The sequence below is a fragment of the Solanum pennellii genome, chromosome 10 (genome assembly GCF_001406875.1).
Source record: "Solanum pennellii chromosome 10, SPENNV200".
NCBI lineage: Eukaryota > Viridiplantae > Streptophyta > Magnoliopsida > Solanales > Solanaceae > Solanum > Solanum pennellii.
The window spans coordinates 79,013,130-79,024,825 of NC_028646.1; the positions used below are offsets into that span (position 1 = coordinate 79,013,130).

Here is an 11,696-nt window from a genome sequence, read left to right on the forward strand (position 1 = left end):
CCCACCTCCTAAGCCCCCACCCCACCCCAAATTGCAACACCATCTTCCACAAAAATCATAAGAAAGAATCAAGAACAGTAACCATGATAAAAAGCTGAATAGGGAAAAAAAACAAGATCCACCTCAAACACCCCCAACCCCACAGCCAAATACACCAAAACCACCATAATTGCAAAATTTGGAAAGTCACCTCATTTGTCTTTCCCCTTCAAAGCTTTATCTAAGAGAGATAGAGAGAGGAGACCAAAAAAAGACAAACCCCATGTCAGAACAAAAAAAGAAAAGAGAATCTTTTCTTAAAAAGCTTACTCCTTTTTATCTTGTTCTATCATTGGTCTTCAGTTCATTTTTGACAATTAGTCCATCAATCTGAATTTCCAAGAAACACAGAAATTGACCCTTCCCATGAAAATCTAATCTTTCAAGTTTTTATCACTCTCAAAGAACACTTCTTTTCTTGGTCCATCAATCTGAATTCTCATAAAGGAAACAACTTTCCAAGAAAATTTACAACCCCATCTCATAAAAATCTGATCTTTTTCTAGTTTCATCTTAGTTTTCAGCTCAATTCTCAATTGTTCCATCAATCTTGAAGTAACCAAAAAAAAAATCCAAGATTTTGTTAGGAGAAATGAGGGAAGAAGATTCCAATTGGTTTGCTAAATGGGAAGAAGAATTACCTTCTCCAAAGGAACTAATGCCTCTATCCCAAACCTTAATTACTCCTAATCTAGCTATAGCTTTTGATATTCAAAACCCCAATACCCCAAATCCCAAAATATCACCACTAGTTCATACTCTTTCATCAGCCGAGTTCGAGTCGAACTCGGCTGAGTTGGGTGGCATGGCAGGTTCATCAGGTGTTGGTGATGAACCTGCCCGTACCCTAAAAAGGCCTAGACTTGTGTGGACCCCACAGCTACATAAGAGGTTTGTGGATGCAGTTGCACAATTGGGGATCAAGAATGCTGTTCCCAAGACTATAATGCAGTTGATGAGTGTAGATGGCTTAACTCGTGAAAATGTTGCTAGTCATTTGCAAAAGTATAGGCTTTATTTGAAACGTATGCAGGGTTTATCTCATAGTGGCAGTGTTTCCGGGGCAGGGGTGGATCCCGCAACAGATCATCTGTTTGCGAGTTCACCCGTGCCTGCACATTTTTTGCATCCAGGGAGGGGAAATTCTGATCATTACATGCCATTTGTGCCAATGTCTGCAGTTGTTGGACATGCTCCACAATTTCAGCAGCAGTATAGGCATTTCGGGTCACAGACCAACGAGCAGTTTGAGATTCCATTCTTGCCCCGGCAGTCGCAGCAGCCGGCTCAGAGAATGGGGACATCAGTGCATAGTAGTAGTCCTGCGTTGGAATCAGCTACAACTGCTAATGGGAGGAAGGTTCTTACTTTGTTTCCAAATGGGGATGATTGATAATCGCTGGAGTTGATATCTCAGATAGTCACTCGTAACTGTTAACTTGTTATGTCAATTTGGCTTATCGATATTTGTAGAGACTGTTTTCATAATAACACTAAGTCTTTGATTTAGAACCTTTTGTTGGATAGATATTGTTTCTGTTTTTAGTAACTCTCTATAAAATCATTTCTGTTTGTCCCTTATAATACTGTGAATGCACTTTCAAGTACAGAATTAGGATTTGTTGCAGAGTGTCAATGCAAATATTAGTTCACTTAGATGAACTGATTCTACCAGTGTAATTATGTTATAGTTAGCACTGTGTTTCTCTTATCAGACCCCCATAGGCTAGGAGTGACAAATAATGACCGCGATGTCAATTGGGAGCTTTGATGTAGTAATTGGCCTCAGAGTTAGCAGTAGCTACATTCTATAAGTATATTGGTCAATATGGTTCTCTGAGAAAATCTGATGTATTCCGTGGTTGCACAAGAAGTGCTCGACGTTCTTAATATTTTGTATTTCTTGTTGAGGTAAGCTATTGTCCGTGAAGACATCATGACAACAGTCGAAGATAAAGCTAGGTTGTTCAGATGAATGTCAAATAGTTGTTAGCCATGAATATGATGATGCAACTACGTTTCACGGGCTTCTGCATAAGAATTTAGTTCTCTTGGTCTCAATTGGTTTCGTTCATGTATAGGTGAGTCCAACTTGAGTGGTCTTATCGCAGACTTAAACACTTCGTTGTGAATATCCTCGAATGATTCTGGTGATAATGTTACTCCATTATTTATGTCTCAACACCAGAATTGATCATTTCTAGCTGCATTTTCTTAAATTTGGTTACTCCTTTCTGTAGCTTATCGCCTTTTTATAGTCACTGAACGGAGTATGTCTACTCCACTCCATGTTGCTTCTTTCGCCAAGTATAAGAAACAGCAAAACGAGACTCCACTTCTGAAACTTATCGTTTACAACGCGATTGTGTGAACTACTTACCAGTTACATCACTTCTGATGTTATGTGGAGAACTTGTATCAGATTTAAGTTTACAACAAGTATCAAATTTTTATGTATTCGAGGATCATTTCAATCATTCAAGATACTAAAAGTATTAGGTTGATTTCACTGCTCCAAATTCACCTAAAACATTCCTCACAGTTTAAAATCAGTGACCTATACGTTGATTTCATGGCTCGAACTTAGGGCTTATAAATAAGTGAATATGAATCTATTCCCCACCTTGGTTTACAAATTGCATAGCATAGACATCGAACTCAAAATAAGACTCTATAAAACGAGTTCGATCAATCTTCAAGGCATTAAATATTATCTTTCTTAAAGGGAAGCACCAATCGTAGAAGCGTATATCATTCTAGTTCATAAAATCACATATTTATCAATAAAATCTCTATTTCATTATATTTTTATCTTTGCAGTCAATTTCCATCCCTTTTAAAATATATATTGCAAACAAGTATTTCAGTTGAAAAAAAAAAGCTTATTTTATATTTTTAATTCTCTTTTTGGTAATATTTATGTTTTATTCACATTGGACATTAAAAATAAAAATATCTTCTCCCTAAATCTCACCTACTCTCCTTCGTCAGCTCCAATTTTCGCCAATATTTATTTCTTACAGATCTGAAGAGCCGATTCCTATTAATTGACTAAAAGGTACGCTACAAAATTCTCCTCTTTCAATTTTATCTGTTGCACAGATTCTTCATTTTTCGATTTCTCATTCGCGTTCGATTCTCCAAAAATACATTAGAATAGAATGTATGTACCGAGTTTATATAATCGACTAATTAAGCTTTGGAAACGATAGAGTGTACGGGATGTTTACCTTTACCTCGTTACGAAGTAGAGAGGCTATTTTCAAAAAGTTGCTCGGGTTTGAGTAACATAACCTAAAAGTTATACAGCAGTGTGATGAAAGGTTGTGCTTTTATTAAAATTGTGGCTTTCATAATATTCAATCATGAAGTTCACAAGCAAACACTCAATTAAATGCTCTAGAGACTGTTTGGATTGGCTTTTAGCTTATTTTTGTTATTTAGGCTTAAAAACAATTGCTTATAAGCACTTTTTAATTTTAATCGAACACTACAAAACTGTTTAAAAACACCTAAAACAAGTCAATTCAAACGGGCTCTTAGTTTTTATATCTCAAAAAAAAAATTCTTTTTTACTGCCCTATGGCATATGGGAGTAGTAGTGCAAATGTTCCAGCTATGTTGGTAAAGGATGTATAATCAGTCCATGTAAAAACACAAACTTTAGTTAGGTTCCCTGTAATCCCTATACACTTTAGAAATATACTGATCGCAAAAGTAAATTTGTAGCTGGTTTATATGTTATGGATTTATGTAGTAGATCATTCACTTTGAATATGCCTATTTTTATTCTAGTTAACTATTTTTTATTGAAACTAGCAGTGTTGAAGTTATAGGCAATTTATATCTCGTCTGAAGATACAATGGCATCGCCATCAGATCACAAGGCTACCATCATTGACGGTAAAGCAATTGCTCAAACTATTCGTTCTGAGATTGCTTCTGAAGTCCAACGTCTTTCAGAAAAGTATGGCAAGGTTAGTTATCTTGGCAAGTGCATCTGTGTGTATAAGTGAGTCCATGAACAGAAATTTTTACTTGTGCATTTGATGAAGAAATTGAAAGAGTATGTGCATACCTAAATGTGTGTAGATGATGCATTTGAAGTATGAAGCTGGTGAAGCATTGTCTTTCATCAGAAATTGTATTTTTCATGGTTATGTAGTATTCAACTATCGAAGTTTTTGTTATTTTCAGGTCCCCGGGTTGGCAGTTGTCATTGTAGGAAATAGGAAGGATTCACAAAGTTACGTGAATATGAAGAGAAAATCTTGTGCGGAGCTGTGCATTAAGTCTTTTGATATTGACCTCCCAGAGGATGTAGCTGAAGCTGAGGTGATTAGCAAGGTCCATGAGCTAAATGCTAATCCTGATGTACATGGTTAGTCTTTTGCGATAATATGAAGTTAATATTCTTGCATTTTCCTTTGTTATACTTCTGTTTTCAGTGGTCAAATTTAGTCTTGTTGGTCTTTATTTGGGTTGGACATATCGCAGGTTTTTTTTCCATACATGAACGAAATATTCACCAGACCAAATTTACATGAAAAAAAAAACTATGTACAAATATCAATGACCATACATTTAGCAGTAACAACTTCCAGTTCAAACCCATATAACATAAGAAAGAGTGAAGAAACTAAAAATGAAAAGGACACAAACATAGCAGTGGAACACTGCAGACCTGCAAACCAAATTGAGAAATAGAGTGGCTATACATCTTACATCCAGTTCCTAGGGACTAAGTAAGAACTCCCTGGCTCAGATGCAGGAACTGATCCCTTGCTGCTGTTTGAGGTACGGCCAGAACCACCGGCTAGCAATGCCATCAAACCTCTTTGATGCACCCTTCCTTCAGAAACTGATGATGAGCTGCCTGCGATTGGAATATTGGGTTGATTAAATCCAAGATATTTCATGTGAGAGTCTTTGCCGGATGTCATACCACTACTCTGCATTTTTGTGACATCAAAACAGATGTCTTCGGTCTTCCACGTTGACAATCTCCTCAATCTTTCTCAGGGTTTGTTTGGTGCTAGGTCCAGGACCATAGTCCCAAGAGTGGAACCACCATGAACGCGTTTGTCTTGAACGAGAGCACCATGAAATGCACAAAGTCCAGTCTTCCCTCTAGAAAATGAGTTACAAAGACCATCACCTTGCCCAAATTAAGATTCAGGCTGATCCCAAGAGCATCTATTCCCTCCGCCATGGGCTTCGCAGAAAACGGTGCTTCCCTGAGCACTTTTTCCAGACTTCAACTTTGCATCTTTTTTCCACCACCATGGCATACACAAAAGTCAGTTCTTTCCCTTGCACTCCTGGTACACTCTGGCACAGCACACCTCTTGCCACCACCATGGGCCTCGCAAGAGAGTGCTCCCATGAACACTCTTCGGGCAGAGCCCATTTCCTTGGAATGAACATCTCTTCCCACCACCATGACCCTTACAGAAAGCTGGGCTCCCCTCTGCCCCCTTATTGCACCCTTCACTCTTCAGAGGTACAACGCTTACCACCACCACGTGCCTTGCAAAACATGGTACTTGCGCTCCTTTAGTACTTTCGGGGTACTGAAAGCACCGGCCACCTCCATGTGAAATGCAAAGGCCAGAGAGTCCTTCTGCACATTTGGTGCAGCCCTCTTGCTGTCATCTCTTGCCCCCACCATGCCCAATGCATAATCCAGACTTCCCTCTGACAGCACGGCTGCATCCTTCTTGACTGCAACGGCGTCCACCCCCATGTGCAACGCAAAATTCGGTGTGTCCTTCTGCGCTCTCTGTAAAACCTAGGAATTCACACCAACGATCACCCCCATGGGCTTTGCAAATGCAGTCCAACCATCGGCTCCCTTGTGGCAGCCTGGTTTCTGACACCTGCGGCCCCCACCGTGGGCAATGCAAATGCCAGAAGCACCTCTTGCTCCTTTTACACATCCCTTGAACTGACACTTTTTAGTGCTACTGCTACGTTGCTGTTGTTACTGTTGTCACAGCTGTTTTATAAACATGGAAGTACAGGTGACTGAGCTCTTTGAATTTGTGATTATACTTGAAGACAGATCGGGGGAGACTGTAGCTTGCTTGATTTGTGTTGCAGCCTGGTTCAATAAGTAAATAGCTCAGTTTCCTGAGGAGTTCGTAATGGATGGAAAATATTGCTAGCTTCCAATGTATAGCAGTTGATACTTCATCAGTGAGAAAAGCTCCAGCCGGTTCCTTCGGCGCCTTCATGATACTTTGTGGTGAAGTGGAGAGCAAATTCTCAGTAGTGGCATCAGATTCAGCAGCATCACTAGAGAAACTTAGTTCCAGATAGATCAACTGCAAGACCTGTGGCAAGGTTTTTGGACTCAGGATGAGCAGACTTCTAGAGCTTGAAGTCTTCTGACTGCCAAGATGGAGACTAAAGTCCAAGTCCATCGAGGGCTCTTCATTATTTTCTCTTGCTGAAGACATTGAAGTGCATGCAGCGCCTGAGCTCCCCTTGCTATCTGAGGAACTTGACGAATGTCCTAAACGTAGACACAAAATGAACCAATTGGCTGATTGTTAGATCCACCTATTAAACCTTATTTTCGTTTGATTCCTTTTGGGGCAGGGATGGACTGAACTGAAGAGACAATTGAATCTAGCTGTAAGGTGTTATCGGCACAATAACCACCTCCAACTCCAGCTCCACCAACTGCGATGGATTTGCCCAGATTCTTGAATGCACTTAACTGAGGGTTCACACAGTAAACCCCACATAATGGAATCTGGAGTCCATAAGCTAATAGCTGGTACAAAAACTTCTATTTGAACCAAGTCTCAATTGTAAAAGAACAGTTAACCTGACTTCCGGGCTTACGAAAAGTTAGTGGTAAACTAGGGTTAGATGTGTCTACAAGAACTACCACCCCCACTTTCGAACCCTGAAGTATCCTTACTATCCATTAGCAATCAAATATTACTCCCAACTTATGATCAGCAGCAAGGAAGTAATATTTTGTGCAAAATCAAAATCTCTGATGCAAAATCATGATAAGCCAATATCCTTTTTGTTAATCCATGCTATACTTTTATTTTTAACTACCAAGTTTTTTAAGCCAACATTGTCCTGTGTAGTTAGTTCAAAAGAAAATCATAAGGTCCTAGCTATTGTAGGCTCAATGCAAAATATTCTGATATGAAATTGCTTCGTTAGATAAAATTAAAGGTGTTAATTCTTGGCAACATAGTGGCATCTATATTAACCAGCTAGTATGCATACAACCTGTATATTGCTTCATGTTGTGGTACTAAATGTGCACTACTTCAGTTGGTTTAATAAGTGTATTTGACACATTACGAACATCTTCATATTAGATCTCTCATCTAATATGTTGTCTCTGATAGGTTCCACGCGGTACCCATCTTTGGCTTTTGTACTATACATATGGGTGTTTTTCTGCTACTGTATATAGATCACCTCTAGCATGACTTTTTAAAATGGGTGGTTAGAATCTCCTATGTTCTCATTCTCAGCTGGTGGCATTTTTGTGAGTTTTGTCTCACTACTGGTAGATGTTTTTCTTTTCTTTTCTTTTTGTATTTTTCATTAAGTAAGCATTTCAGTTCTGGTTTATTAGTTATGTTCTGCAAGTATATTGTTGACCTTCGAGTGTATGGGGTGGAATATTGTGATGCATAACTAAGACAAGTCAACTGAATGCACTTTGTGGCATTGCTACAGGTATACTGGTACAGCTTCCGTTACCAAAACATATTAATGAAGAGAAAGTTCTATGTGAAATCAGTCTGGAAAAGGATGTAGATGGCTTTCATCCTCTGAATATTGGCAAGCTTGCAATGAAAGGCAGACAACCTTTGTTCAACCCTTGCACGCCCAAGGTAATAACATAAACTTCATTGATTCTAAGAAATGGAAGATCGAAACATACAGTTCTCTAGTTCTCTTACCTTACTAAGAATTTATGTTCAAATCTATGCTATTATACAACCATGTTCTGTTGTCTTATAAAATCACTCCTATCTGGTCTCTGTTAAACAGGGATGCATTGAGCTTTTAGTCCGAAGTGGGATAAGCATAAAGGGGAAGAACGCAGTTGTGGTTGGTCGAAGCAACATTGTTGGATTACCAGTATCTCTTCTTCTTCTGAAGGAAGACGCCACTGTTACTGTAGTCCATTCACGCACCAAAGAACCAGAGAAAATCATTCGTGAAGCAGACATTATCATTGCTGCCGCAGGACAGGCTATGATGGTAATTGTTACCATCTATTTCTTACCTCTCACTCTCCCAATTAAATATTACTCTCTCCGTCTCTATTTGAAGATATGTAGAACTTAGAGGGCTGGCTTCTAAACCGATTTGCTGTCATGTTTTTTCAGATCAAAGGCAGCTGGATCAAACCTGGTGCTGCAGTAATTGATGTTGGAACAAATGCTGTAGATGATCCTACAAGGAAGTCAGGTTATAGGCTCGTTGGAGATGTCGATTTTCAGGAAGCATGTAAGGTGGCTGGCTGGATAACTCCAGTTCCGGGAGGCGTTGGACCAATGACTGTTGCAATGCTTCTGAAGAATACATTGGATGGAGCTAAACGAGTTATCGAGAAGTAAACACTTCATTGGCTCTGTAGACCACAATAAGGTATGTCAAGGCTTCTTAGCTAATTGACAAATACATTTAGAAATGACAAAAATTACAATGAGATTGTTCTTGTGATATGGAATTTCATGTCGAAAGTTTTACAACCACTCGCTTATTATGCATTCATCAAATATATTATCGAATATCACTGTTTATACTAGAAGAACTTGTTGAATTCTGAACTATACGTTACACTGGCAATGGGCGATATATGATGTGTCTCTAAAATTTGGTCCCAAACATTGTAATTTTTAGAAGTCACAATCATTTAGGTAGGTTGGTATTATCCATAAACTTATAATAATACTATACTATATATTAAAAATAATAATAATCTAGCATGAAGCCAACGTCACTTATAAGTGTACCACATGTTGCAATATATGATTATTTATTATTAGGTATTTCCCACTATAGTTTTTCTTAGCCAATTATTGTTCTTATTTTCTGCCAAACACCCTTTTCTATGTTTTTCCCTCCGTTCATCATTTTTACTTGTTCATTTTGAGTTTTGTTCGATGATATATATATGTTTTGAGGAACAAGTAATTAATATTGAGAATAAAATAAAAATAACAATAATAATTACTTCTATAACTATGTTAAAAGTAAAAATCTATTGTTAAAATAGCAAACAAAGACGGAGGGAGTAAAAAAAACTTTTCTTATTAGGAATCATCATGCATTTAATTAGGGAAAAAATGTTTGAAATATATTCGAATTTTGACCGAAATTGTTGTTGAAATCTCAAACTTTGAAATTGTTATAAATAGTAACTTGTCCATGCGAGTACATATATACCTTTAAAATATACTATTAAATAGAATATGTAATAATAGATCCTGCTCAAAGTTTGAAATTATTATAATAATTTCGACCAAAATTCGAATATATTTTAAACCGTTGCCCATTTAATTACTTTGTGAATCAATAATTGGTGCATGAAATTAAGAAACTAGAAAAAAAAAAAGGACAATTATTGGCAAGTTTTAGGATGACGTGAAAAGATTTAATTCTACGATTGTATGAACTTGGAAAAGACAACGTACGTAATATGTCCTATAAGAATAATGAGAAATATTATATCGGACCTTATTTATGTAACGATATTTGATCTGAGTATATAGTTTAATACAATTTTTTTTAATTATTTATATCTAAAATAAATCATATATATTTTTACAGTTATAAATTATCTTATTAAAAGGTGTCTTTGTTATAATATGTATGAAGACATTTTCCCGTTTGGATAGTCACCAACTCACTTTTTCAATTCTAAGAAATCAATTTCTTAAAATCAGAAAAATAATTTTTTTAAATACAAATAAAAAAAAAACAAGTTCCACAAATATTATTTCATGCATTATCCTCCACCCCCACCCCCATCCCCAATCGCCTCTATCGTCTAATATAACGTTCTGCTAATTATTTATAAAATACTAGAAATAATAAGAAAGATAAAATAAAAAGTTTAAAAGTTCGATAACTTTTAAATAAATATTTTTTTTTTGAAACGACTAAATATAAAGTAACGACACATATAAATTAAGACGAAGAGAGGGCCAATTTGGTGACACCGGCCTTTGCGTATATAATAGGGGCATGAAAATTACTTAAATTCTAAATGTGTTATACGTAAGTGTGTGGTCTACACATCTAATTATTAAAAGACATAGAAAGAGACATGTATTATGTATAACTTATTATATACTATATATTATTATTATTATTATTATTATGGATTAAATCAAAAGATGAAGAAAGTGAAAGTTTTCATTTCTTCTCAACCAACTATTCCATATATTTTCTTTTCTACCTTTGGAAAACAATTCTATCCATAAATTATGATTAATTCTTTAGACATATATACTTACGTATCAAAAAATTTGAAAATTCCATAAGCAAATGTCCGATCAGAGTTACACTGTTTGACTCTCGAAAAACGAAAAGTGTTACATAAAATGGGACAGAGTGAGTAATAAATAACACATTGTCTTTCTTAATGAAAAAGAGAAATAATATAATCATCCAAAAGGGATATTATTACTCTTAATAATGCAAAGTTTTTAAAAAGTTGAAGAGAGGTATACCTAAGGGCTAAGCATGAATTTTCATATTAATCTTGATTATGTCAAAATTACCTTTTTTTTTTAGAATAAGATGGTGATAAAAAAAAATACCAAAAGAAGGAAAAATGAATGGATATTAAGAAAGTCAAAGTCAAAAAGAGGACAAATACCCACCTGATAAAAGAGAAAAATAATTAAAATATGTACATATATGTCTAAATTTTTTAATTTTTATTTATATTATTTGTAGATAAGAAAGCTCCATTTCATTTTCTTTTTTTGGTCCCAAATTTGTACTACACATAATTTATGAATTCACACATAATGAATAATAATTGTACTTCCATCATTTTACATTGTGCACGTAAGTATCAAGAGAAAGGTTTGGTAATAATATTTTTGCCAACTTTAAGCTACGTAATTTTTGGGGGAAAAAACAAACTTTGATGAAATTAAAGGAAAAATGCACAAGTACCCTCTCAATCAATGTTCGAAATCTCAGAGACACACTTATACTATACTAAGATTCTATTACACCCTGAACTTATTTTATAAGTAATTTTCTACCCCTTTTCGGCCTACGTGGCACTAGCTTGAAAAAAAAGTCAACCAACGTTGGGCCCACAAGATAGTGCCATGTAGGCCAAAAAGGGTAGAAAATTACTTATAAAATAAGTTCAGGAGGTAATAGGACCTTAGTATAGTATAAGTGTGTCTCTGAAATTTTAGGTATAGGTTGAAAGGTACTTGTGCATTATCCCGAAATTGAACAAGAAGAATATAAATCAAGAAACTAGAAGATTAAAAGTTTGAGATAAAATTAATTATTTTTTCCTCATTTACGACCCTTACTAGTAATTATTTTGAAGATTACAAACATCTAAATTATGACGCATAAAACAAAATAAGTATATACTCAATGAAGAGAGATTAAAATCACAAGACATAAAT

The 11,696-nt window shown here is 36.0% G+C and overlaps 2 protein-coding genes and 1 pseudogene across 3 annotated transcripts; 2 read left to right on the top strand and 1 right to left on the bottom strand.

The window, feature by feature from the left end:
* Window positions 1–79: 79 nt before the first annotated feature.
* Window positions 80–1,623, top strand: LOC107002353 (transcription factor MYBC1-like). The gene has a single exon (XM_015200331.2). It carries the CDS (start codon window positions 632–634, stop codon window positions 1,430–1,432), a length of 801 nt encoding a protein of 266 aa, XP_015055817.1. The 5' UTR covers window positions 80–631; the 3' UTR covers window positions 1,433–1,623.
* A 1,314-nt stretch (window positions 1,624–2,937) lies between these two features.
* Window positions 2,938–8,836, top strand: LOC107002352 (bifunctional protein FolD 2). Of its 2 annotated transcripts, none has more exons than XM_015200329.2 (6): window positions 2,938–3,097; window positions 3,862–4,016; window positions 4,237–4,420; window positions 7,756–7,913; window positions 8,074–8,286; window positions 8,415–8,836. In XM_015200329.2, the coding sequence occupies exons 2-6, from the start codon at window positions 3,903–3,905 to the stop codon at window positions 8,643–8,645; spliced, it is 900 nt and encodes a 299-aa protein (XP_015055815.1). In that variant the 5' UTR covers window positions 2,938–3,097; window positions 3,862–3,902; the 3' UTR covers window positions 8,646–8,836. The 2 variants fall into 2 exon arrangements, with proteins under 2 accessions (XP_015055815.1, XP_015055816.1); XM_015200330.2 differs by having other exon boundaries at window positions 2,966–3,097; window positions 3,870–4,016.
* LOC107002349 lies at window positions 4,427–6,810 on the bottom strand (annotated as a pseudogene).
* Window positions 8,837–11,696: the final 2,860 nt, after the last annotated feature.

Bases quoted from the DNA above. Each gene is read 5' to 3' on its own strand.
- LOC107002353 (XM_015200331.2), top strand. From the start codon at position 632: ATGAGGGAAGAAGATTCCAATTGGTTTGCTAAATGGGAAGAAGAATTA.
- LOC107002352 (XM_015200329.2), top strand. From the start codon at position 3,903: ATGGCATCGCCATCAGATCACAAGGCTACCATCATTGACGGTAAAGCA. The intron at 4,421-7,755 runs GTTAGTCTTTTG...GCATTGCTACAG, and splicing joins TGCTAATCCTGATGTACATG to GTATACTGGTACAGCTTCCG. The intron at 8,287-8,414 runs GTAATTGTTACC...ATGTTTTTTCAG, and splicing joins CCGCAGGACAGGCTATGATG to ATCAAAGGCAGCTGGATCAA.